The sequence below is a fragment of the Etheostoma spectabile genome, chromosome 2 (assembly GCF_008692095.1).
Source record: "Etheostoma spectabile isolate EspeVRDwgs_2016 chromosome 2, UIUC_Espe_1.0, whole genome shotgun sequence".
Taxonomy (NCBI): domain Eukaryota; kingdom Metazoa; phylum Chordata; class Actinopteri; order Perciformes; family Percidae; genus Etheostoma; species Etheostoma spectabile.
The window spans coordinates 136,617-163,540 of record NC_045734.1 but is presented as its reverse complement, the minus strand read 5'-3'; the positions used below and the strand labels follow the sequence as shown (position 1 = coordinate 163,540).

Below are 26,924 nucleotides of genomic sequence, written 5' to 3'. Positions count from 1 at the left end.
GGCAATATTGAAGTCTCCACCAATTAAAAGAAGAGAGTTTGGGTATTTGGTGAGCCAAAATGTAATTCTTTCCTCTATTGAATCAAGTAACTTGTCATTCTCAAGCTTGTTATTATAACCGTAAAGGTTAATAACTATGATAGAAATATTGTCAACTCTAATTATCATACATAAGTAGTGTCCTAGGGAGTCACAGTCTGAGTGTAAGACATCACCAGTGAAAGTATTTTTAAAGACAAAGTTATTAACAAACATGAACAAAGAATAAACTAGAAAGTGATTAATAACAGTTAAGCATGTATGACTGGATAAGGGGACAGAGTGCTGCTTCTACAAGAAAAATAACGGTAAAGGGGAAAGGAAATAGTCTCGACTAGCTCCTAAACACAGCACTCCTAAACAGCTGCCTTGGGTATTAAACGGCCTTAAAAGGTAGAACATATAACAGAAATGGCAGCATTTTTTTTAAATTAAAGTGTCTTTGTAACATCTTAGTTACAGCACAACAAAAACTATAACATCACAAAATCAACTCTGAAAGAAGTGCAAATCAAACCAGTAGGTGACCTAGTGATGTCAACCAGCAGGCGAGTCTGTTTCTTAGGGGGGCAGGGGGACTTCTGACCCGTTGATAAAAATGAAGAAGGCTAGTTTGCCCTCCTCTCAAGCATTTTTTATCACTGGCCACAGTTTGCTCGTATGTTTTTTTTCTGATTCTTCAACTCCATAAAGTCTCAGGTTCTATCTCCTGGAGTATCTTTCTAACTCCGAGACCCTTTGCTGACATGTGTCTACTCGTATTTCTTCTTTTGCCATTTTTCCCTCAAGTGTACACACTTTGCTTTTTACCTCCTTAATCTCTGCGCACACAAAGTCAATAGTCTTTTTAAGTCATGCAATTTTAAGTGCATTGGCACTGACCATGCTTTCAATGTTGTCTGACCGCGTTGAGAGGCTAGCTATAATATCGTTGGCGTTGGTTTGCTCAGACCCAGCTGTGTACATCATTTTCTTCGGTGCTGGCGACGTACAGGGAGTGACAGGTAGCGGTGGAAATTCACCCATGAAGTCTTCAGCAGTGGTGAGAGACAGGGGAGAGGAGGCATAATCGTGACAATTGTCAATTAGAGCATTGCTAGCTTTGAGAGTAACATTGCTAGCATTCGGAATTAGCTTCCGTCCACGCGCTCTTGACCTCTTTTTCTTTCTCGTTGGTTCGAGATTGCTCAGTAGTTCGTCTTATGAGTGCTGTTGTATTTATCAAAACAAGGTTTGGTGCCTGGCGAGGAAATACATTGAGTGTTACCGTTTCCAAAACTTTCGTTTGCAGAGCTCGGTAGAAAGCGTCTACTCACTCGGCCATCTTGGCACGCCACCCTGTTAAGGAAAAGGTCATGGGTGGCTTTACGTTTCCGTGACACGCAGAAACAGGTTTGGTTGGGTTCAGGAAAAGGTCGTGGGTGGGTTTACGTTTCCGTGACACGCGGGAAGAACAAAACAGTTGGGTTTAGTAAAAGGTTGTGGGTGGGTTTACGTTTCCCTACCCGTCTATGAATAATACACGGGACGGTTAAAGAAGAAAGCAACTTTAGGGAAGATGCCACGCGGGAGACGAACCCCGGTCTCCTGGGTGAAAGTCTTGTTTTGACATATCCACCACCTCAGCCTAGCTCCCTGTGGGGAATTTCTGCTTTACATACTAGCTCGCTAAACCTTGTGTAGTTGCTGCTCTCCCCAGTACGTTATTTTATTTAATAATGTAAAGAGTATATGGCTGCAGCTTGGAGCATCCCATGTCATCCGTCCCGTCTCATGCGGTCTCGTCTCATGCGGAGGCGTGTCCAACGGTAAATCCAGAGGGTCAAAAATGCAAAATCGCGATGTATGTAAAGTATGTTTAACTAAACATGTCTATAAGATAAATGCAGACTATCATACTGATGAATAAAAACACTTAAAATATATGTTTGTCTATAAAATAAATGCAGATTATAGGCAAACTAAAAAAATCCTTCTGCCATCCCCGAGTTTCTACTTTTCAAAATAAAAGCTTGCATCTGGAATAAAATACTAGAATCTCTCTTACTTTTCAAAGTAAAAGCTCACGTCAACTATCATGCTAATGAATGAAATATGTTGTGTGTTTTTAAATATTTAAAAATATATGTCCGTCTCTAAAATAAATGCAGATGATAGGCAAACTAAAAAAATTCCTTCTATGGCTGCAACTTGGATCAAAGTTGCAGCTATAGAAGGAATTTCTCTCCCGACTAGAGTTCAAGCATTTGGTTTTGTTTTAAAAAAAATGTCCCCCTTTCATACAATACAACACAAAATACAATAGAACCGCTGGCGGAAGTGGAAGAAAATTCCATCGCATCCTGGCCCAAGACCGTGGCAGCAGAGATACGCAGTCAAATTCAGGACGGGTCCCAGAGACCCAAAGCCGATGCCGCGGTAGTAGAAAAATAGAACCGCATTACATTACATTCCGATAACATTCTGCCCCGGGTCCCAGAGACCCGATAACATTCTGCCCCGGGTCCCAGAGGCCCGATAACATTCTGCCCCGGGTCCCAGAGGCCCGATAACATTCTGCCCCGGGTCCCAGAGACCTGACAGCATTCTGTCCCGGGTACCAGAAACCCGACAGCATTCTGTCCCGGGTACGAGGGACCCGACAGCATTCTGTCCCGGGTCCCAGAGAGCCGACAGCCGAGGCCGACAGTCGCTCTCACCATGCTGATAAGCAGTATTTGCAGCAATGTCCCAGTGAAGTGTGAAAACAATAGTGTGAATATACAATTAAAAAGTCTTGGAAAGTGTGGAACATGTTTATTTTTGCAGTCTTGTTGTGTGTGCAGATCGTAGATTGTTATTCCTCCTCAGGAGGTCCTGCTGTTAGTTGGCAGAAACGCTGATGCAGGTTTCATCAGATGTAGCTACGTTAATATGGAACAACACAAGCATAACATTCAGAAATGAGCAAACTACATGTAGGCTATGGAAAAAGTGTTACTTTAACAGTTTTTTTTTACGTTTTTCAATTGATTGCAACAACTGTGGTCACGAATTTACCCGTGACTCCATCTGGAAAATTATTCGCGATATTGTAATTTTGACCCGCTGGATTTACCGTTGGACACACCTCGCATGAGACGAGACCGCATGAGACGGGAAGGATGACATGGGACGCTCCGGACTGCAGCCATACCCGTCTCCAATTCAAGGATAATGTAGCTTACTACATACTCCGGTACAATAGGTGGCGGTATGCACCTAGTAACTGCTGCAACCCGTTGCAATTCGTCCGTAAACCAAAAGAAGAATGTTAGGAATATGTTGTTTTCTGATGGCGGAATTCAGATACATGACCACGGTCTGAAAAGGAATTAAGACTTTCCAGTAACAACAAAGGCACACTTTGATTCATTGCGAAAGGTATTTATGAATGTGTTATGCACTCGAAAATAGCACAAGTGGTCAGTAAATGTAACGAAAATGTTGACATGCTTTCCGCCTTGTAGCTAACGTTGAATAGCTAGATAACATTAGTAAAACACCCAAAATGGCTGGTATGTGGTTCTACGTAGGGTGGTCGTTTACTCTCCGGTTTTTATTAGGATTTGTCGGAAGGATTACGGCATTTATTTTGTCATACTATTAACAATTGCGTATATATGTATGAAGTGTATCAACCTTCGTGTGATGCATGCACGCAAAATGCACGCAGTAGGCTACTTAAAACAAGGCAAGGCAGCTTTATTTGTTGGCATATAGCACATTTCAGCAACAAGGCAATTCAAAGTGCTTTACATAAAACATCAAAGATCAGTTAAATCAATTAAAAATATAAAAACAGATAACATACGAGAATATAATGTACATTACAGTACAGAAATACATTTTTTTTTTAAAGTAAGGCAACGTTAAAAAAAGGTTCAGCCTTGATTTTAACCCTCCTCATAGTTACAGACACCTTCGTGGCAAAAATGTACACGCACTAAAAAACTGATATTAAATCAACATATATCAATATTTTTTCTTGCGTTTTTTCATAAATCACTTAATCAACTTCTACCTTGCTAAAACATAAACGTTCCAAACACACGGTTCCACAATTTAACTGGCAAACATACAATAATTTCATGCATTGGCCTACAAAGGGAAAATGGTTGAATCTGGTGGAATACAGTAAAAATGTCAAATCACCACTTTTATTCAAAATTAAATCTGATATCGCAGAATGCATGGTTTTACACAGTAAAGGCAGTGAGATAAAAACATGGTTTTAATGGAAGTCAATGAGGCATTTTTGTCCACAAAGGTGTCCAGAGGGAGTATCTGGCACTACATTAAAAAAACTAATGCAATCTAATTAGTTTTATTGTGTTTTATTTTATGTATAGTATCCTGATCCATGACTGACATTTAAAAATAAAAATGTGCCTGCCTCTATGGGAATTTAACATAGGGGCTGCTGTGGCTCAGTGGTAGAGCGGTTGCCTGCCAATCGGAAGGTTGGTGGTTCGATCCCCGCCCCTGCAGTCATTGTCGAAGTGTCCTTGGGCAAGACACTGAACCCCGAGTTGCCCCCGGTGCTGCGCATCGGAGTGTGAATGTGTGTGAGTGTTTATCTGATGAGCAGGTGGCACCTTGTACGGCAGCCCCGGCCACAGTGTATGAATGTGTGTGAATGGTGAATGTTATCCTGTAGATGTAAAAGCGCTTTGAGCAGTTGTTAAGACTGGAAAAGCGCTATATAAATACAGCACATTTACTTTTACATTTATACTTATATACAAATATGTATTTTAAGGAAGAACATTTTTTTAATTACAATACATTATTTATTCACAAAGAAAATTCATATTTTTTTTTTGTAATAAATAATTAAATACTTTTAATAAATAAACTTACATTTAAAGGGTTACAATCCTTAAAATGATTGAATGTTTGGCAGTTTGGAGCAAGTTAGAAGATGTGATTTATGAAAAAAAGCAGAAAGAATTATTGATATATGATGAATTAATATCAGTTTTTTGGGATATTTTTCCCCCGAAGGTGTCCAAAGGGTACAAAATAAATCAATGAAGTATAAAAAAACTTGTAAGAGTAAAAAACAATACATTTAAAATATTGACCAAAAATAAAGTTTCTGATAAAATTTCATACCATAAGCAGTCGCACAGCAAAAAGGATCACAAAATGACAAAAATATGAGAAAAATGTACAAAAATGCCTGAAGAAGTCATGTGTGTTAAAAAGAACAGAGTTGCAGTGATCCTGCAGTTTTCTGGGAGTTTGTTACAGATATGTGGTGCATAATAAGTTTAGTTCTGATTCTGGGGAAACAAAGCAGACGTATCCCAGATGACCTGAGCGGTCTGGGAGGTTGAAGCAGCAGGTCAGAAACGTATTTTGGGCCCAAACCGTTTAGTGCTTTATAGGGGTGGGAATCACCAGACGCCTCAGTATACTTATGTCAAAATACGATATTGTTATTTTAAACATAATGCAATATTCTGCAATATATTGTAATTTCTTACCTTTTTTCCATTTCAAATTTTTCCTAATTTCAAATGATGTCCCCAAAAGGAAACTTTGTCAACAAATGTTTTATCTTAAAAGATACATTTCTCTGTTTGTTCATCCCTTCAATTTTATTGCTACAGAATGGTATTGTCACGCAGACAAATTGACCAACACATGTATAGTAAAAGATCGATACTTGGTGCCTGTGTATCAATACAGTATAGCCCCTAAAGTATTGCGATACTATGCTGTATCGATTGTCTCCCCCACCCCTAGTGCTTTATAAACCAACAGTAACAAGTATTTTGAAGTCTATTCTTTGACACAAAGCCAGTGTAAATACCTCAGAACTGGAGTGAGTGACTTTGTTCTAAATCGGCTGCAACTGTGTTTTGATTTTTAACTGAATCTTTCTAAATATTAGCAAGGTACGTCGGTATAACGGTCTGAGTTGTACGAGAATGTTTACAATGCAACATGCAGATGGATGAAATAGATTAATAAGCAGTGTGAGGAGTCAGCACTTCAGTTTTTATAACAAGACAAGATGCTGAGGCTTGGATGTTGTTGCTTCAACTGCTTTTTTTCTGTTGAAATATACAAATATGTGGGACATTTCTATTTGGGGAATTGTCTGTGCAGCTGTTACTCAACATTAGTTAAATGTATGTGAAGTAGCTGTAAAGGTATTATGACCAAACTGCCATGACCCTTTCGAGGAATTTTGAGTCAGACATAATGATATTACAGACATACGTTTGCCCTCCTTTTTTGTATTGGGAATTATGTCAACGTGCAAGTGATATCGTCTTCAATTAAATGCTGCTTTGCTTTACTTTGACCTTTTAGCTTAACCTTAAACATCATCTGGTGAGCTGATGAAAACAATAACATGATCTATTTGTCATGGTATAGTTTGCCTAGCATTCTGATAAGCTAATATTTGGTCAAAGGTTGCTCGGCTTGGTATGTTAAAAGAAAACATGTCCTCAATGACTGAACCAAATTGATTGTGCACACCAAATTATGTTTTGGTACATTTATGGATAATTATACCAAAAACAAGCTAAATGTTTCGATCAGATGGTCTAACATTTGTAATGATAGTCTGTGACTAAAGATATGTGCAAATAGCCTAGCTTCAGTAGACATGCTTTCTTCTTTTGGTCTTGCAAACAGTATAAAGTATGTCAACATGCCTTGTTGTTAACTTTTACTAGCTTTATGCAAAGAAAAGTTCACATTTTCCAGGACACGGTGAGTGTGATTTAGAATTGCTAGCATTGTAATGCTATAATGTTACCTGCAGGAAATATTCAGGGAAAAACGGCAATGTTTTGTAGAAATGTTTTGGAACATTTTGGCAAAGAGGCTGCCATGTTTGGACAAAGTCCACTGTGTTGTAATGTTGAAAAATGCAAAGGCTAGCAAAGTGTTTTTTTGGAAGCAGGAATATAATTATTCTTTGAAGCCAAGAGCTTTACAGTTCGTTGTAGGTTGTATAGGTTAAATCCATATTTTGCATTTTACATTTTCATGTTTTTTTGTTTTGTTTTTTGATTCTGTGTTGCATCATTTTACTTTGCTTTCCCGTCCTGAAAGAAAAGCCCAGTGGGACTACAGGAAAGAGGTCTTACAGCAATTTCTTAGTGGTTGAAATAATTTTAAAGGAAGGAAACAAGAAACAAAATGAAGATTAAGCCAATTTATTATTTAATAAAAGTGTGTTGGGGAAAAAAGGACTCAAACTACTTTTGAAATGAGAAATTAAAGATTGTTCATCTGTAATAGTATATCTCTGCTTTCCACCTCACAGCCTCGCTGTGCACACCGACAGTAATTTGCACCTTGCTCCTACCCTTCATTTGGAGCCCAGTGCAACAGTCTCCGTTGTCAGCAGCACCAGAGGGACCCATTTCATATTTGGACCTGTTGCTGCTGCAGTGACAGCTCTCCGATTGACCATAACTGTTGACGACTAGTTTTACATCAACAACAAATTTGCAGTGGCATTGCTTACTCACCTGGCTCTCCTAAGTCTTCTCAATAGACAGCAGGTCAGCTGCTGGGTTTAACGTGGACACAAACGGCAAAACTTACAGAAACACACTACAAAGTCTTTCTGCTGCCATGTACCACCACCACTCCCAGCAACAAGGGCCACAGCCATTTTCTAATGGTTCCAGGCCTCCTCATCAACAGCCATCTCCAAATCAACATCAGACTCGTTCTCCCTCTAATGTGCTGTCTCAGGCGATGGGTTTCCAGTTTCCTCGTCCCACCCAGCTCCCTGATGAGCTAGAGTCCGCCCTGGCTATACGGGGTGCTAGGGACATGGATCACCGCCTCATCGACCATACAAACCAACCAAACCAACACCAGAACCAAGGCTCAGGTTCTGGGATCGGTCAACATGGAAGCTACGACTCTAACTCAATAACACCCACCTCTGATAATCAGCCTGGCCACCAGCAAGGAGTAGACTGGTCAAACTACCAACCTCCAGCTAAACTGTTTGCAAATCCTCTACCCAGTGCAAGCCACCAGTCACAACACCAGGGGCCTCAACAGCAGCAACAGAGCAGCCAAGCAGGAACAAGCATCCAAAACTGGACTTCCCCCGGAAGTGACTCAGCATCACTCCCATCCCGGCACCCCCATGGTTGTGGGGGGGATAATCAGGCTTTGTACACACCAGAGAGTGCAGGAAGCATCTTGGCTAGCTTTGGACTTTCAAATGAGGACTTAGAAGTGCTGAGTCACTACCCTGATGATCAGCTAACACCAGATACTTTACCATTCATACTCCGTGACATCCAGATCAACAAGTCAGGCAACCAGAAAACTGTAGCTTCCTCTTCGTCGTTCTCACGTAGCCATGATATTTCGCTGCCTCCTTCCCGCTCTTCACCATTGGCCCGTTCACGCTCACCAGAAGTGCCCAGCCTTCTCACCGTTACACAGACGGCAGGTAAAGTCATTGACTATGGTCATGCCAGTCGGGCAAAGGACGAGAGTGGTACCAGAGAGACTTTCAAAAGAGAGCCACTGTCCAGTGAAAGGACAGTTAAAATGTACCCATCATCATCGTCCTCATCAGCTCCAAAAATAGATAAAGTTGAAAGGCGGCAGATTCGTTTGGAAAATATTGAATCAAGCAAGCACGGAGACCAGGACTATCGCAGGACCAGTAGCGGCCATCACAAGAGCAGTCGGTCACCTGGGAGAGAATTTCCATCATCCAAATCTCGTTATCTAGACCGAGACTACAGGCATGAAGGACCCATACCTAGGCCCTCATCTGAAACCAAAAACGAAGCTTCCTTGCGGCGGTCTCTCTCCTCTTCGTCTGGCTCAAAACCACGCAGCAGCAAGAAGTTACCTACCCCCACCATGATAAGTGATTTCTCAGCTGTGTCTCCAAAGGTGTATCCCCATACCTGCTCCCTGTGCCACACACAGTGCGATCAGGAAAAGGTGAGTGCCAACATGCCCTCGTAACAATGTCTGAAAGGAGTACATTCCCATGTTTAGTTTAAGTCTGCAGCCTTTCTTCACCAGACAGTTGTCCACATGAGTGATTCTGATGTCAAGTAGTGTTTGGAGTGGTTTGCAATTTTCAGTGAAATGAGTAAATTTATATGATCTGGTTAACTTCTAACCAGCAAAACCCATTAAAAAAAATAATGATTACTAACTATGCATATTCTACTTTCCTTCTGAAATCTTCAAGCCAAATACTTGTACTACACATTGTAATAAATGCATGTGACCCAGAACAGAAAAATACTTTTCGGTACTAGACTATCATCAGGCAAAACTCCCCATTTTGGCTGAAAGCTAGCGATGCCCCGATAACGTTTTGTTTTTTCTTCCGCCGATCGTCAATGAGCCAATCATGTCAATGATCGTTTTTTGTTTTGTCATAGCAGCTGCTACCGGCTGAATTACAGTTTAAAGGAGAATTCCGGTTGATTTCAACTCGTAGCTCTGTTGTTTGTAAATTTGGAATGCTGTCAGTAGAGAGAAAAATGAAAACAATTGGCGCTGCCTACACCGTGTTATCCTTTTGCTAGAGTTAGCACCTAAAAGGCTTAAACAGGGCAAGTTTTAAACGTGTTTTAAGTCTCTTAACATGTTCAAAATGTCATTAAAAGTGCCTACACAGTGATTCCTTCTGAGAGAACACAGGAAATCCGATTGTAGTAGATGTGAAAGAAAGGCATGAAAGTTGTGCTAATTCAGCTCTGTTTAGTTCCGGAGTTGATACTGGAAGGAGTGCTTCGGGACGTCTACAAACTACAACACTGAAAAAAAGTACAAACAAATAATTTCAAAAATAAGCAAATGCTTAGTTTTTAAAAGTAAATGCTTTAGTATAACTAGCAGGAGACAAATGATAATTGATGTAAGTTTAGAGACGCCCTTATTTAATCATTAAATTGGTAGCCTACATATTTTTGTTTTATCTCTTTTCTGTGTTGTAGTTTGTAGACCATTTCAAAGCATTCTAACTGCCGTCTCAACACCGAAACTAAACAGAGCTTTACATCTACAGCAGTCAGATTCACTGTGTTCACTGAGAAGGAATCATTGCACATGGGTAGGTTATTTTAATTACATTTTGGACATGTTAAGAGGCTAAAAACACATTTAAAACTTGCCCTGTTTAAGCCTGTTGGGTGCTAATGCTACCAGGAGTATAACGCAGTGTAGGCTGCACCAATTTTTTAAAATTTTTCCTTGCTACTGATAGCACTCCAAATTTACAAACATCAGAGCTATGTGTTGGAATCGACCGGAATTCTCCTTTAAGAAAGTTTGACTAATCCATAGGGGGTAGTCCAAATAATCCTCACCAAAAATAAAAACTCCAGAGCTTTACAAAAAAAATTGGCTTTTAGAAATGTAAATTAATTTCCTTTCTCATATGCATCTTGTTCATTAAAAACAAGAATAATGTGGGGTGTGGTTTATTTGATTGACAGTGACTGACATCAGAGGTAAGGGTTATTATGTGCTCATTCTACCACAGGTTTTCTTCTACCCAGCTTTTCTACCACCCAGGTATTCTTCTCTTTGCCCAAATAAGAATGTTTTGACTTCAGTTACTGACTGAACTGACAGTAAGCAGATAAACCAGGCTTCTAAATTCCCCTCAGAAGATGTTTGTCAAAAGACAACTGTCTGGTGAAGTAAAACTAGTAAGACTTTTATGGAGTCCCAAAAAGGTTGGAAGTGCCCCCTATTAAAAGCAACAACTTTGGAACTACCCACATACTACAGTTTCTCAACTAGAGGTTTCTTTTGCAAGTCTATTCAACTTTTTTTACATAACCACATATATGCAGAGAAGAAAAGTACTTGTTGCTGTTTTCCTTATTAAATAAATAATTAAATCCAGCATTATGACATTTGTGAAGTACCAGGCCTCTTTACAGTGTACAGGAAATGCACAATAAGGAAACTTACTCAATTTTATTTCTTGAAATAATAAATTAAATTTTCACTGATATGTGTTTCACATGGCATTTTAGGTTATGTTTATAAGATTAAGTTCAATTTAAACGTTACTGTTTACTATATACTTTAGTTACATGTATTCATATCCATATTGTCTATTTTATATATATATATATATATATATATATATATATACGGCTGCACAATTAATCGAATTTTAATCGCGATCACGATTTTGACTTCCCACGATCAAATTTGCGTGATCGAACGATTATTTTTATAAAAGCATCATTTCATAGAACGCTCCGGGTTTTTGCATAACCAATCTACAGCTACTACCGTCTAATCATGTGCCAGTCAGTTGTTCCCTGCACCGCGCATTTTAGTTTCTAGATGTAGACAGTCACAGAGGACAGAGTAACGGGATGAAAACTCAACAGATAGCAGTCGGTCATACGTCGGTCTCAAGGTTTACCAGTTTACCAGTAAACGCAACATTTTGTCCCGTCCGTTGTTTTTCAGACAACAGCGGTGACCGGTGCTAGGAGCGTCTGTTAGCTGTTAGGTCCTAGGACGCACCGGCGCTAATGTCCTCGCATCCGCTGCAATGTTATATCGATATGGTTTAATTACAGTTACATGACCCATTTCGTCTGTAAAGCCGTGCCTGTGTGGGATCTCTCCTCTTACTCCGCGCCCGGCCACACAGCGCCGGTCCACACTTCTGACATTTGTCTACAGTTTTAATTTTTTATTAACACAGCTGTATTGTTAAGTATGAGGGGTAAACCTGTATTTGTGCCAGTGTTTCCGCGGGTAACTCTGCTATCGCGGCCGCCACGGCAAAGATCACAGGAGAAGTTATTGAATGCAACTAACTTCAGTTGGTAGAGTAACAGCGTGTGAGACGGAGCTCCTGGACCAGTTCCTGGACCTGGACCAGAGATGTGACCCATGGCCAGAATGTCATAGATCATAAAAATGCTGTGCAGTGACGATACAGACATTTCATACACACGACGTGTGTCTCCGCAGTTCGACCCGTGCTGGACCCGTTCATAATGATCAGCCGTCTCTCTGTGAGTAGCGTCCATCACACTCCCTCTCGCAGTTATAAATAGCCTATGTGACAATACAATTTGTTTTGGTTAAAATCAACAAATAATCGTGAGAATAATTGCGATCAAAATTTTGATCAAAATAATCGTGATTATCATTTTGGCCATAATCGTGCAGCCCTAAAATATATATATATATATATATATATATATATATAGTTTTAAAAAATGATTAATATATACAAAAAAAAACATAATACAAAAAAGTTGGTATTAACTGATCAAAGCATAATAGAAATATTTCTTCCTATTCTATTGTTCTTTGAGAAAATATTGTGCTTTGGAATGGACTTTCTCATGTTCTCAAATGGTGTTGTGTTTGACTACATGGAGGAATAACTACGTTTTAAAATGACTCTTTTTCAGTGTTCTAACAGTATTTTTTTGTAGTCAAGTGTGACTGTCTTGATTTCTCAAATATGCCAAGGGTATATTGTGTGTGTTGACCATAGGGAAGCACGCCACGGGTTGTGACAGGAATTCTATAAAGCACAGGCACCAGATTTGGTAGGTGAGCAGATAGTGGTTTAATAAATGGTTTGTCTTATTAGGTTTTGGAACATAACTTAGTAAGTTAACTGAACAGCACTTGCAATAAGAAGACTAGAAGAATATAGTTTTTTTTGTTTTTGTTTCTGCCCTTGATATATAGTGTGTTAATGGTTTTCTATTTCCCGATTAATCTGATATTCAAAGCAAGTCTAAGCATTGTATTTTTTTTCTTCTAGCAATTGTAACATAATGTGGACATGAATATGGCATCATATAACTGGGCCTCAACTTTTTGTTCAGGGTTTTCAGACAGTGTTAAAAAATGACACCAGGAAGCAAAGATCCACTTGAGCTTAAGCCCTTCATTGTAGATACATGACTGTTTAGATTTTGCTAGTTCTGTTTGTCATCATACTCTGTTGAGGATTGATTCCATTTGTATCTGATTGTGATATCCTCCTCTCCCATTTGTCGTTTTTCTACAGGACTGGGTTGACCATATTAACACCGTCAACCACACTGCTGCCTGCAGAGACCTGCGTAACAAGTGAGGACTTGTTTTGTTTGTCCTTCTAAAGCCTTGCACCTCCAGTATATCTTCAGTATTTCATCATAGTTACTTAGGTAACTATTGTTCATTTAGTTATTAATAGTCAAAAAGTGTCAAATATGACATAAATAAGGTGCAATAAAGAATTTTGCCTGTTTGAGACCTGGTTTTAAAATCCATCCTGAGTGATCTGATCAGAAGTGGACAGCTCTAATGGTGTTTTTTCCATTAAATGGTACCTGCTTGACTTGCCTCGACCCTACTCGCCTTTTTTGTTTTTCCATTACGGTTAAAAAGTATCTGGCACTAGCTAACAGGTACTTTTTTTTTAGTATCCCCTTTGAGGTTCCAAGCGAGCTGAGGCGAGACCAAAAGGTGACTTGTAAACCAGCAGACTACTGATTTACCCAGGGGTGTCTTTTTGCTGCCTCCAGGTTCTTTTTGTCAAAAAACAAAATTGGTCTTCTGGCTGTGGCAACAGCCACATGCCCAGAATAAAAAACTACACCTTCAGCGTTTTGTGTGTGTAACGTTTGTCACCGCCCAGTGTGAGTCAATTGCAGATGTGAGTTGCTCATGCTCAGATATAAACGGTTTACGGCATAACGTGTCATACTGAAGTTTGTGAATCCATAAAACAATAACAGAAGATGGAAATAATTTCAAAAACATTTTAGCTGTCTGATGGTTTGATTGCCAACATTAGCTCAAAACGCCATTCAGGGGACAGCCTGACCGTTGTGATTGCTAGCTTGTAAGCTGTGACCAAACTTTGTTAAGTAGGTCCATTTTTACTGTACTGACATTAAAGAAATCTCTCGTTAGCATCTTGTAGGCTACTTGTCGCAAAGTGACTCAAATCTGCACTCGACTAGCATCGGGCAGGGACAGCGTTAGGTCACTACAGTTTCCTGCGGCGTTGCTATGACAACCAGCCAAGCTTGCCTTAAGCATGACCCGGTACTAAATCTGCAATGGAAAATGGATGCATTACAATTCAATCACTCAGACAGCATTCAGAGGTGCTCTAGGCCACATAGGACCACATTCTTTTAGCAGTGTGTGTTTGTATATGTCCTGGTTTGTTTTTTGTCCATCTTTGTTTTGTTCAAACATTATGGAACAAAAGTACCAGGACTTAAACACAGAGACTTCTAAAAAGGCCTTTCTCTCTGCACAGGAAAATCTCAACATATAATTTAGCCTACACACACATTCCACCACAATTCCCTGTTGGGGAATTAGCATGATCAGTGAGAGTCAACCATACCGTAGAACCAAATCAAGCTGAAAAGGGGTAAATCTGGATAGAGCTGCAGAGTAGGAACTACAAATTGCAGATTTTAAACGGTACAGCTTTTTATTGATATATACAATTGCATTTAATTATTAAGTTTAGGAGTAGTTAAATGTTAATTGAGATTCTAACCACTGTTTTTGTGTGCGTCTCTGAAGGTACCCTGACTGGAAACCAAATCTACCAAGGTCAGTTGGACTCTGCTTTTAGCTGTGACTAGCAGCTAGTGGAAGTCACTCCTGTCAGTTGGCAGGTCTCACAAATTTCAAATAACTTGACTGTGCATATACAGCCACTCTGACACAGATTGTATTGTTTTGTTGGTTTTCCATTTGAATAAAATGTGTAAAACCTTAGGCTTCATAGAGCGTAAACGTGTAAGTATAGTTAATGTTCATGTTTTAGAACCTGCAATATCAATAACAAACTCATGAATAAATATTCTTTAATTCTCCTGTTCCAATACAACTTGCTTGCTACCTAATAGTCTGTACCTAATAGTCAATGATGGCTTGTTTCAAGGTCTGCTTCTGAATATGGGCAAGTAAATACATTTACAACAGTTTTAAACAGTTGTTTGTGAATTTTAGAATCCTGAAATCTTAACCAGCCATGTTGCTCAGCCAGCCCAAAAACAAAACAAAACAAACAAACAAAACACTGGTATCAACAAGCAGTGATCTGATCACAGGTGGACAGCTCTAAGTAAATGTGTGAATGCACTCACAACGCATTAAGGACGCATTGAGATCTGACCACTCACATTCAACTTAGGGGCGGTCTGGGTTGCACATGGCCACATTATCGGACCACCTACTCAACTGATGTTCTCCTGCGTAAGCATAACTATGTACTCATTGACTGGCTTTGTCCATGACATCTGAGCCATTTGTGGTTCTGTGTATTTTAGCTGTTTTATTTTTAAACATCACTATTTCTGAAACACTTTTGCATGTCATAGAAATCCCTGTCTGTGGGTGTTTCTGTTCCGCTGCAAAGATCTGACATTCCTGAAGCTCTTTGTGCCGCAAAGGTGTCAGGTTCCCACGCGCACTATTATTGCCACTGTTCATCATACCCCCAACCGGCACCGGCAGATGCCCGCCCACTAAGAACCTGGGTCTGTCTGAGGTTTCTGCCTAAAACTAAGTTTTGTTTTTTTTTCCACACTGAGTTTTCTGTCTTAGAGCCCTGACACACTAAACCGACAGCTGATCGTTGGCAGAAAAGGCAGTGAGACTGTCAAATAAAGTGCCTCGAAACACACCGAAGCAAAGCAGACTGCCGATGGCAGCTGATTGAATGAACGCTTCACGTGGGTCTGGTTGCTCCGGAAATTCAAAGCAGACTGTCATGGTGGCTTGTTCAGAACATAGCTCATATTTTACTAAAATAGTTCACCAAAACGTGTTTCTGAAAACATTTTAAGCGAGAAATAGGACATGCAGTCTGTCTTAATTTCAGATTGACAAAGGTCAGTTTAAAAACATTTGTCAGATTTTGAGAGACTCTAGTCATGCTCACCCCGCTCGTCATTTATGGGTTAGCACTCTACCAATCAGATTGGTCATTTGAGTCCGACTGCCGGCCATTCAACCAAAGATGTCAGGAAGGCCAAAATGAAGGCCGCTGGCTCCATGCGACGGTACGGAACACACTAAACAGACTTGAGTCACGACCGTGCCAGCCCGACAGCCGATTATCGGGTTAATGTGTCAGGGCCTTCAAAGGCAGTTTTTCATTGCCACTGTTGCACTAAATGCTTGCCCTTGGGGGAATTATTGTTTAATTTTTGGGTCTTTGTACATTTTTGTGTATGTCTAACCTACTGTATCTATAAAGTGTCTTGAGATAACTATTTATGATTTGATAATATGAACAAAATTTAATTGCAGTTGGCTAGAGAAAAATACTCTTTAGCGCACACAAACTGTAGGCAGAGCTTTTAATTAGTCTTTGCACATTTCTGTAATACCTAATGATATATGGGACGGTAACAACTAAAATGGATACACACACAATAACAAACTGTTTCATTATGCATGCAGGATATATATGCAAATAGCAATGAAGTGCAGATAGATTGGTTAAGGTATGATCCAATCCCAAGTGGGATCCCAATTACTGACATATTTAGGGCTGTCCACTGTCCGCTGTGATCGTATCCCCAAAGACACATTTTAATGACAGGTATGACCAAGGCCACTGATCTATGCAAATGAAGGGTTTTTGAACTACTACTTGTCTTGTTAATGATTTATCTTTTATATAGTCGGAGTGGACGATACGGCAGCCGTGCTCTGTGGGATCCCAAGGATCACTCTCCATCCCATTCTGCTTCTCGATCCCTCTCTTGTTCTCCTACCCCAAGCCCTCCTCATGGCAAACACAGGGTGGGCCGCCCCCACCCTCATAGGCTTTCCACGAGGCCTTACTCTTCTCACCTTCATCAACCTCGCCACCAACACTACACAGGTAGACCACATGCTAGAGAGTAGGCACAATATGTAAAATGTATGAAAATGTAAAGCTTAATTACATGACATGGGAGGCGGTCTTAGACAGACCTTATTTAGGATCCTAGTGGCCGGCTGTTTTGATATTGGCTTTATTATATTTAATCAATTATAACAATCCATTAAATTACCAATCCATTGTTTATTGAAAACCTTGGTACTGAAGGTACATCAGATGTAAAAAATGTGTCATCGTGTCAGTTTTTCAATGCACATTGTGACCAGTAAGTAGTGGAATGGTACATGCAAATAAGCACTTTATTTAATACTTTAACATAATTCAGTATATTCTTCATGCTAGGGATTAAGTGAAGTATTTCAATATTCTTGCATCAACAGATTTATAAGGGTAGTTCTTTCCACAGATGTAGAACACTACTTAATAAGATTTGATGCAGGTTATAGGTTCTTAAAGGTGCGGTAAATTATGTTCAGTGAATGTCTTCACACGGTCACCCAGCTCTCTATTTTATGTGTGAAAAGAAAAACGGTCTTTATAAACAGTCCTGGTAATACTAAATGGAAAACAAACAGAAAAGGAGTGCACAAACCACAAAACACTATTACAGCCAAGCACTATTTGCAGCAACAGTTGATGGTAGAGGCAGCAGGGCAGGAACCAGCATTTTAATGTGCCTACCAGTAGTACTGTCTGTGAACTGGGAGACGGAGCTTCTGAATGGGGGGTTGTATTTGTTTGGCAGTTGAGTTCAAATAACAATCTTTGCGCAGAATCACTTACTGCACCTTTTAATACAGAATAATCTATTTCTCAAGCATAGCTAAATTTGAATGGCATTGCTTATTTTGATACAGGCTTACAGTAGGGTATACGTCTACTGTGCATTATTATGTTGGAAATCATGCATTGCACTTGGTATTAGGTTACTTTGATCAGAAAAAATGTCTATTCTAGTATGTCCACTATTAAACCCATCTTCATTTGCTTTCCTAAGACCACAGCCATCAGCTGGACTACAGTCGCCCTCGCTCACATCTAACTTCTGTGGCCTTCAGAGAGCGTTGGCCTGAAGGGAGGGACAGGGAATCATCAGGTTAGTCAGTGTGGATGATTTTTATTTCAAGATTATTTGTTGGCATTTTGAGTTTGAGAGCTTATAGTGTAGAACAAAAGGAAACAGTGGATAAAAGTGGCTTGACATGCAACAAAGGTCCCCAGTTGGAATCAAACCATGGATGTTGCAATTATGTGGTATGTGTGACATGGATTATCCCATTTAATGAGATTGCAGAAGTAAACAATATATCGTGGTTTCATAAAATTGTATAGGACTTCATCCCAAATTTGAAGAAGCCAGGGTCAGGTAGAACTTTTCATAATGACACACAAGGGTTTTAAATAACCAAAAAAACAAGGATTTAATTGTTTTTATATAATTGTAAATTTACTAAATTTCTATTTTTGAAAATGTCTTCATTTCTATTTGCTCCCCATCCTCCTTCTGATTCACGGCTTCTCCATAGGGGGGTCTTCTCGCAGTGGTATTAAGCGTCCATATGATTCAACCAAGTTCTCCACTGACATCAGAAGACATCCATCCTCCTCTAAGGCGGGTCATACTTTCAAACATGGACCATTACAATCCAAAATGGTCAAGAGCGGGAAGAAGCCTGGAACAAAGACGACTAAGATCGGAATTGCCAAGGCTGCTGACAGAGTGGGTGTTTTAGACCAAAATGCAATCATCAGATACAGATGTTTTGAAGTGTGATAATTCAGAACCTTTGTGTGTTTGGCAACAATAGTAATGTGATGTTTTGTGTTCTATCTAGACAAGCACTTTTCCACCTAAATATGTGTTGAGTGAGCATCGCAAAAATTGACACAACCACAAAAAACACCTGCTAGTGTATCTTTGTTCCACTTTGTTGATTAAATAGCAGTTCCATCCATCCATCCATGTATCCATCTTTGTCCGCTTATTCTGTATCGAGCAGCTCCAGCAGGGGACCCCAAACTTCCTTTCCCAAGCCACATTAACCAGCTCTAACTAGGGGGTCCAAAGGCCAGGTTGGAGATATAATCCTGCCACCTAGTCCTGGGTCTTCCCTGAGGCCTCCTCCCAGCTGGATGTGCCTGGAACACCTCCATAGGGAGGCGCCCAGGAGGCACCAGAACCAAGCTCCTAAAACCCATTTTGGCCACTTGTACCCTGGATCTTGTTCTTTCGGTCATGACCCAGCCTTCATGACCATAGGTGAGGGTAGGAATGAAAACTGACCAGTAGATCGAAAACTTTGCCTTCTGGCTCAGCTCTCTTTTCCTCACAACAGTGCAATAAATTGAATGTAATACTGCAGCGCCAATTCTCCGACCAATCTCCCGCTCCATTGTCCCCTCACTCGAGAACAAGACCCTAAGGTATTTATACTCCTTCACTTGGGGTACAGACTCATTCCCTACCTGAAGAAGGCACTCCTTTGGTTTCCTGCTGAGAACCATGGCCTCAGTTTTAGAGGTGCTGATCCCCATCCCAACTGCTTCACGCTCGGCTGCAAACCGATCCAGTGAGTGCTGAAGGTCACAGGTCGATGATGCCATCAGGAACACATCATCCGCAAAAAGCCCAGTCCTCCGAACCACAACCCCTCCCCACCCCGATTACGCCTCGATATCCTCTCCATATATACTACAAACAAGATTAGTGACAAAGCAAAGCCCTGGCGGAGGCCAACCCTCCAAGTCCAAATTACTGTTTTGGTTTTTTTGGGCTCTTTTTTTAAGAGGGGAACCACCACCCCGGTCTGCCACTTCCTAGGCACCGTCCCAGACCTCCACGCAATGTTGAAGAGGCAACCAAGACAGCCCCTTCCCACCCAGAGCTTTCAGCATTTTGAGCTTTTTCACTGTGGAGTTGTTTACCTCAGTGACTTCCACCAGGAAAATTGACAATCCCCCATCATTCTCCAGCTCTGCCTCTACCATAGAGGGCGTTAGCTGGATTTAAATGCTCCTTCCACCGCCCTATTACCTCCTTAGTTGAGGTTAACAGCATCCCATCCTTAATGTACACAGCTTGGATGGTTACCCTTTTCCCCCTTCGGAGGTGGCCAATGGTTTTCCAGAAGCACCTTGGTGCCAACAAAAAGTCCTTCTCTGTGTCTTGTCTGAACTTCTCCCACACCCGCTGCTTTGCCTCTTTCACAGCAGAGGTTGCAGCCCTTCGGGCCTTTCGGTACCTTGCAACTACCACTGGATCTCTCCGGGATAGCATATCCCGTAAAGACTCCTTTTAGTTTAGCTTCCCTAACCACCGTTGTCCACCAGGGTGTTTGTGGGTCACCGCCCCTTGAGGCACCTAAGACCCTAAGACCACAGCTCTCCACCGCAGCTTTAGCAATGAAAACTTTGAACATTGTCCACTCCGGTTCAATGCCCCAACCTCCACAGGGATGCACAAAAAGCTCCGCCGGAGGTTGAGTTGAAATTCTGTCGAACAGGGGCCTCCTCCAGACATTACCAATTTACCCGCACTACCCGTTTGGGCTTACCTGGTCCAGAGTCTTCCCCAATCCCCTGACCCAACTCACCACCAGATGATGATCAGTTGACAGCTCCGCCCCTCTCTTCACCTGAGTGTCCAAAACATACTGCCTTAGATCAGATGAAACAATTATAAAATTGATCATTGACCTTCGGCCTAGAGTTTAATGGCAGTTTAATAAACTAATTAAAATCTGGTGGTGAAAGTCAAATGTTGTTTGACTCCTATCAAATTATCATTGGACCATTCCTAATATGAATATGCTGAGTTATCTCCATGTAGTGTAGAAGCAACTCTTGGCTCTCCTTTATTGCATGAATTGCTCTGATGTCATGCACACCTGGGCAGTGATAATCTCACAAGACCAAGGCGGCTGCAGGTTTGAGACGCAGACAGCGCAGTTGTTTTCACCGACTGCAAGACCCAGGCAGACCCAGAGCATGCTGATTTAACAGCATTAGCATCAGCAACAGATCACATGTAGAAATATGTGTGGTACATGTGGTATACCGCACTACCGTGGTATACCGCACTACCATGGGAACTTCATGCTTTCCATAATCCATACTACCCCAGCCCTATTCCCAACATAACATTAGCAGCAAGCATTTTGTTACCAAGTTATATATCCAAATGTTTTAGGCTAACTACATTTCTCTAAGTTAAGCTAATACATATAATGTCTGGTATATCGTTAGGTTAATGTGGCTGATCTCTCACGTCTGTATCCTCCTTGCGCTGTGGAGATAGGTCTGGCAATTCAAGACCAAGCCTGCAAAAACCCCTAGAGGAGACACTGGCATGTGAAATATATCATTATATTGTGGTTTTCGATGGCTCATAGCTTGTTTGCTAACACGGACAAATTGCTAGCTAGTAATGAAGCAAAATACTGTCTCGAGTGGATAACGTCAACTGATACGTCCGGGGCTCATCTGGCTGGTAAATAGGCTAGCCTTTCGTTTATAAATTACTTTATTATCCAACATTACGAAGCAACTAACAGCAGATTCATGCAGTTGTTAAGTTGCAGCTTCCTGGTAACCGTAGCTTGCTACCCAAATAAAATCTGATTCTGTGGGGAAAACAGCTATTTCATTAGGTTGACATAAATAAACGCTATGAAACGTAATGGGAATACAATTTTAATACATTAACTAGACCTTAAACATTATTTGTGTCTGAGTCATGTCTGATAGATCTACAGTGGAAATGGTGGTTGTTTTACAAAGAAGAAAAACACTCCCATTATTCCATGCTACCTTATTGTCTCATTGTCATCAAGTCTGTCTTTTGTTATTGTTTTGGTTGAGAGACCCCTAGCAGCAGAAGAATTACATATTTTATTGTACATACTGTATAAGTACTTGACAAAATTAGTAGAATTTTGCACTGGTTTGCTTGTTCTCAAAATGATTTCGCCTAAAACTAACATTAAATCTATGCTGTTGGTTCCCAGTCTGCCAAGCTTCCACCAGCCAAGAAGAAGAAAAAAGTGATGACTCCAGCCTTCCAGGATTTATCTGTTGGAGATCGTCTGGTTTATCTGACGGGCATTCCAAAGGATGCGTCTGAGCAGGAAGTTACTGACTTGGTGGGGTCCTTTGGCAAGATCAACAACGTGATCCTCATGCCATGCTCAGAGGAAGAGAGTGAGAATGGTGAAGGACAAAAGGTGCTATTTAAGTGTAATATACTGATTATTGATGAATTATGTAGGGAATTATTTGATTTGGTTTGATAGATTTCAATTTAAATGAAAAAATGAAAACATAATAAAATAATACATTGCATTAAAGGTAAGCTGGATATAAGAAGAACAGAACCTGCAGGCAGTGTAGTGTAGAGGCAACTCTTGGCGGAGTTTAACAACCCATAAACATACATACTTTAGAATGAACACAATTCAAAAGTTGTTTTGTTGATTCATTTGTAAAGTTAATATGCTGCTGTTATGTAGCAATAGTACAAATAACAATAATAAAGTTTAGAATTTGTTTTAATGCGTTTTATGCCACTGTTGAAGTTTGTTTATTTAATATATTTAGCAAAACAAAATAACATGCTAGCAGGAACAGTTCTGTGTTGCAGAACACCATCATAGTCCCACATTATAACTTTGTCATCCTCCACTGTTGCAGGCATCTGTATGCTTGGTGAAGGCTGACGATGCCCAGGCTCTGGCTAACTCCCCAAATCTCTCCATCAGAGACCAACAAATCACTGCTTTAAAAGCCAAGGTACCATGCGAAATTACAAAATAACTGCCTCTTTTTCTTTTGTTTTTTTGTACCACATTTATGTAGTCTCATGTACACTTTCAGTTAACACCTTATTTATTTATCTGTTTTAGAAAGTTGAAGCAGGACAGTCCTCTGACTCTAACAACAGGTTTGTCACAGTTATCATCCACTCAAGCGTCCTTCCTTTTTTAACCCCGAATGCTGTGCAGTCACCCTGCCAATTGAAAAACTGCTCTGGTTACACTCAACTATTAATATTTCTGTCTTCACAGAAATCCTTCTTCAGGACAGGACAAAGGTGCTACTGGGGAAGACCCTGGTAGGTAACCAAGAAACTGGGAGTCTGCAATAGTCACTAATGAAATGCTAACATAGTGTTAATATATCCAAATCTATAATTTTCAAGAAATGCTCTTTATATCAAGTGTTAAACCATGGTCTATGTGAACACTCGATTCTGATTGGCCATAGGGTTTCCATTAAACAGTGAATTCTTTTCTTAGTTCTTGTCAGAACACGTGCTGCAGCATTCTGGATCAGCTGGAGAATCTAAAGGGTTTTATCTGAGCATCCTGATAATAAGGAATTACAATGGTCCAGCCTGGAAGTAACAAATGCATGGACTGGTTTTTCAGTATTGTTTTGAGATGGAATGTTTCTAATTTTGTCAATGTTTCGAAGGTGAGAAAAGGCTGTTCTTCAGCCACACTGTATGAATGTGTGTGAATGGTGAATGGTTCCTGTACTATATAAAAGCGCTTTGAATGGTCTTTAAGAAGAATAAGAACAGTTCACTACATTTACATTTGGGTTTACCAGAAGTAAAACACCTAGGTCCCCACCTTTGCCTTCCATCCAACTCACAATGATCCCAGTGCCTATTCCTGCAAGTGGTGGGCCCACAGGCTAGTGGCTTCATGTGCCACTTCTGTAGCTAAAGCACATGGAGACAGGTTTGTGTTGTCATGGCTTGTGCTTGTGGTTTCAAAACACTAATTGTAGCTCTTCTTGCACTTTTGCCCCCCAACTCAGCAGGAGGTGACGCTGACCAGAAGACATATAATGAGGTACATTTAAACATTGTATAAAGGGCTGGTGAGGGTTGTCAACCATATCCTGGGGCCTATGTGGGATTAATTGGACATGAGATTTGCAAATTTTTTGTATCAAATTTGCAGTTAGGGTAAATGTCTGTTTAAAGTTGAGCTTTGTCACTAGTAACAAAATATCAGTAATCGCACATTTTAAACTCCCTTTTACATCCTAATTTCTCCTACAGAAGGGCTTGGTTTTGATCACAGATTGTCCTGAGAGTGACTGGTCAGAGAATGATATCATCAACCTAGTCAAGCCCTTTGGAACGCCCTCTGACATCATCCAGGCACCACAAATCGGAAAGGTTGGTGTTTAAACACTTTAAGCTGAAGCTTGTACTGTTTCGTGGAGAAGACAATTGGACAGCAGTAAGCTAATGCAAGTCCTGAGTCCTTTTTGCAAGATTGTTGGCTTTCACTTAAGTTAAGGCTACAAACCAGTGCAAACAACTAGTGTTGTAGTAGAATTTTCTCTACTTTACTTAGTTATTTAAATCTCTGATAACGTTTACTTTGATATATTTCCCCGAAGTATCTTTGTTACTTGTTGCTACAAAATAAAATCTGAAGAAATTTGATTGACTGCAAAAAAACAGGTTTGGCAAATCATTGCTCCTAGATTGCAAGTTAATGCACACTCAATTGTAATTGGTTACATAATGGCTTTGTTGCCAAGGGCCAAAACCATAGACTAAAACTAAAGAAGCATAGACGATGGCCACCCCGACTACAGTGGTGAATGCTGTACTGATGAAGATAACGTTACACAACTGTGGCTGTAATTGCAAGAAATTATTTTGTACATGGGAGTGAAAGATTCTTCCTCACAAAAAAGTGAAAATTGTGTTTTTTTTCCTTTTTCTTTGTTGATGTCAGACTTTGAATCAGTTGTTTAAGAAGGTTTGGAAACCCTGATTATTATGCTTTACATTAAGGAGGCACAATAAAGTTCGTAATTAATTTTTGTTTTCAATTATAAGTACATTTAACATGAGAATCAGTTTTTGATACTTAATTAAAGTAAATATTAAATACTTTGACTTTCATTCAAGTAATATTCTAAAAGGGGACTTTAACTTCTACCAAAGTCTTTTTCTGCTAAGACACTTTTACTTAAGTATTTCTTTCAAGTACTTTATACAAGACTGTTGTAATATATATATATATATATATATATATATATATATATATATTTTTTTTTAATCTGTTCTAAATGTACTTCAAAAGGGATGTCAGATTTCAGAACCTACTGGAAGGTCTTTGAAACTGAACATGTCATTTAAAAGACCATTTTCTTTATCCATTTCTGCTTAAGGATCTTTGTTTCTGCTAGCCCTCCACTCCCATTCATAGATTTATTATAAGACGCGCTCCTGATCCGTTGCTTGTCTCCGCTGCTCGTCTCCACTGCATCCTGCAGGACGCCCCGTCCCCCCACCCGACTTGTGGTGCTTGTCAAGTGGGAGAGCAGCGCTGTTTAGTGTCTAAGGATCTGTGGACTGCGTGCATGGAAATGAATGACAATAGAAAATAATACATTCATAAGTTGCCAAGAGGGTCTTAAAAATTTGCTACATCTTGCAGGAAAAACATTGTCCAAAATGTTACTGGTGCATCTTCTTGATTTCATTATATCTACGGAGCAAAATCACAGAACGTACAGTACATGCGTTAATTGCGTGTTTAGGGGCGTAAACAGGAATTTGTGTTGACTCGTTATTAGTACATCCATTTTGAAAGCCCTAATAATTAATAATAATGATTGACAGTGAAAAAGTGCCCAGGATGTCTTTTTCAGGGTGGCTAATGGATCTTCGTCTTTGGATGACTATTTCCTATTAAAGGATACACAGGGGTTTGCATTAAGTGTACACACCCATGCTAAAGTTGACTAATAATAAATTGAAATTGCCTTAATTAAAACAATTAGGAAAAATACAACCTTTAAGGACACTGATTTTCACAAATGGCATGGGGTACTTTCCATAAGTTCATCTCTCAATGCAAATCAAAACGGCTTTTAGGTTAATTGAAATAAAACCATACCAATCTCTAGGTATTGTGAAGGGTATGTGACGTTTGGGGCTATTTTAATTGCAAAGGGGAAGGCATTAAGATAAATTTCCAATAGATGTTTCTTTTATTCCACCTTTTAATCAACTCAAGCATGGGTGTGTAAACTTACGCAAACAACTGTATTAGTTAAAAACACTAAGACAGTAGGCTGACATGCCTACAACAAATTGTGAAATTATTTTTGTATGTTAGGTACTGGTGTCAGTGCCAGACATAGAGATTGCTCAAGAGATGGTAAAAATCTACACCTTCACGCCTGCGAAGATTAACAACTGCGAGCTGAAGATGATCCATCTCAAACAGCGTATCAGTCTCAGCACACCGGTAGGGCTCTCATCACTTACCCACAGTATATTAATAATCTTTTGTTCTCTGTTGCTGTCTAATGTTCTTTGTCCTTGAGCTCATCTTTGAGAGGTTGGTTCTTTGACATTGTACTGTGCTGAACAATGATCAGTGAGATTAATACCAAAAAACTCTTTACACAGGTGGCTCTCTACAACCTTCTGATGGGATCAGTGGACCCATTAGTGAGTATTTCTACCAGTACAGTTCTCTGTCCAATTTATTTTTAAAGGGGTGAATATAGAGTACAGCCCCTTTCCTTTTTGGTTTGTTGATTTAACAGGGATGGTGCACATTCATAAACCTAGCTGTAAATGAGCCAAAGTAAGTCAAAAGGGAGTTTTCATCTGTAGTCCCTTGACAATGTTCAGCTAATTAATCATACAAAATTGTGTGTGTCTTGTAGATCCAAAGTTAAATTTACATGAAATTCTTAGTACACTAACCAACCTTAATAAAGCTACTGCACTGCGACTGTGCTCTACAACACATCCTGTAGCTGCTTAACATTAAATTATTCAGCTGTCATTTGTCTCTGTGATGCAGTGTTTTATTTACTGTTTGGCTTAAGCAGTTTAAAAGAACCTTTGGAAAACTCTCTTTAGATGTAGATAAGCAAAGACCCTCTTCTTAAGTCATGGTTCCTGCGCAGTCTTTAACCCTCAGAGACCTAAGGTCATTTTTACAAT

At 40.0% G+C, this 26,924-nt stretch overlaps 1 protein-coding gene and 1 long non-coding RNA gene across 2 annotated transcripts in view; one reads left to right on the top strand and one right to left on the bottom strand.

The window, feature by feature from the left end:
• Window positions 1-3,007: 3,007 nt before the first annotated feature.
• Window positions 3,008-24,965, bottom strand: LOC116694867 (uncharacterized). Its single transcript, XR_004333298.1, has 3 exons — window positions 24,886-24,965; window positions 19,480-19,485; window positions 3,008-3,018 (listed from the first exon to the last, which is right to left on the bottom strand). It is a non-coding gene; the product is annotated as an uncharacterized LOC116694867 (long non-coding RNA).
• LOC116694584 (zinc finger protein 638-like) overlaps window positions 3,195-26,924 on the top strand; it is a 32,049-nt gene continuing 8,319 nt past the window's right edge. Inside the window, 14 exon segments of the mRNA XM_032524383.1 lie at window positions 3,195-3,441; window positions 7,352-9,012; window positions 13,094-13,155; window positions 14,614-14,643; window positions 16,728-16,930; window positions 18,457-18,650; window positions 21,937-22,152; window positions 22,619-22,717; window positions 22,831-22,868; window positions 22,993-23,039; window positions 23,753-23,787; window positions 24,000-24,119; window positions 26,083-26,214; window positions 26,379-26,420. Of these exon segments, the coding sequence (XP_032380274.1) occupies window positions 7,666-9,012; window positions 13,094-13,155; window positions 14,614-14,643; window positions 16,728-16,930; window positions 18,457-18,650; window positions 21,937-22,152; window positions 22,619-22,717; window positions 22,831-22,868; window positions 22,993-23,039; window positions 23,753-23,787; window positions 24,000-24,119; window positions 26,083-26,214; window positions 26,379-26,420 (2,565 nt within the window). The 5' untranslated portion in view covers window positions 3,195-3,441; window positions 7,352-7,665.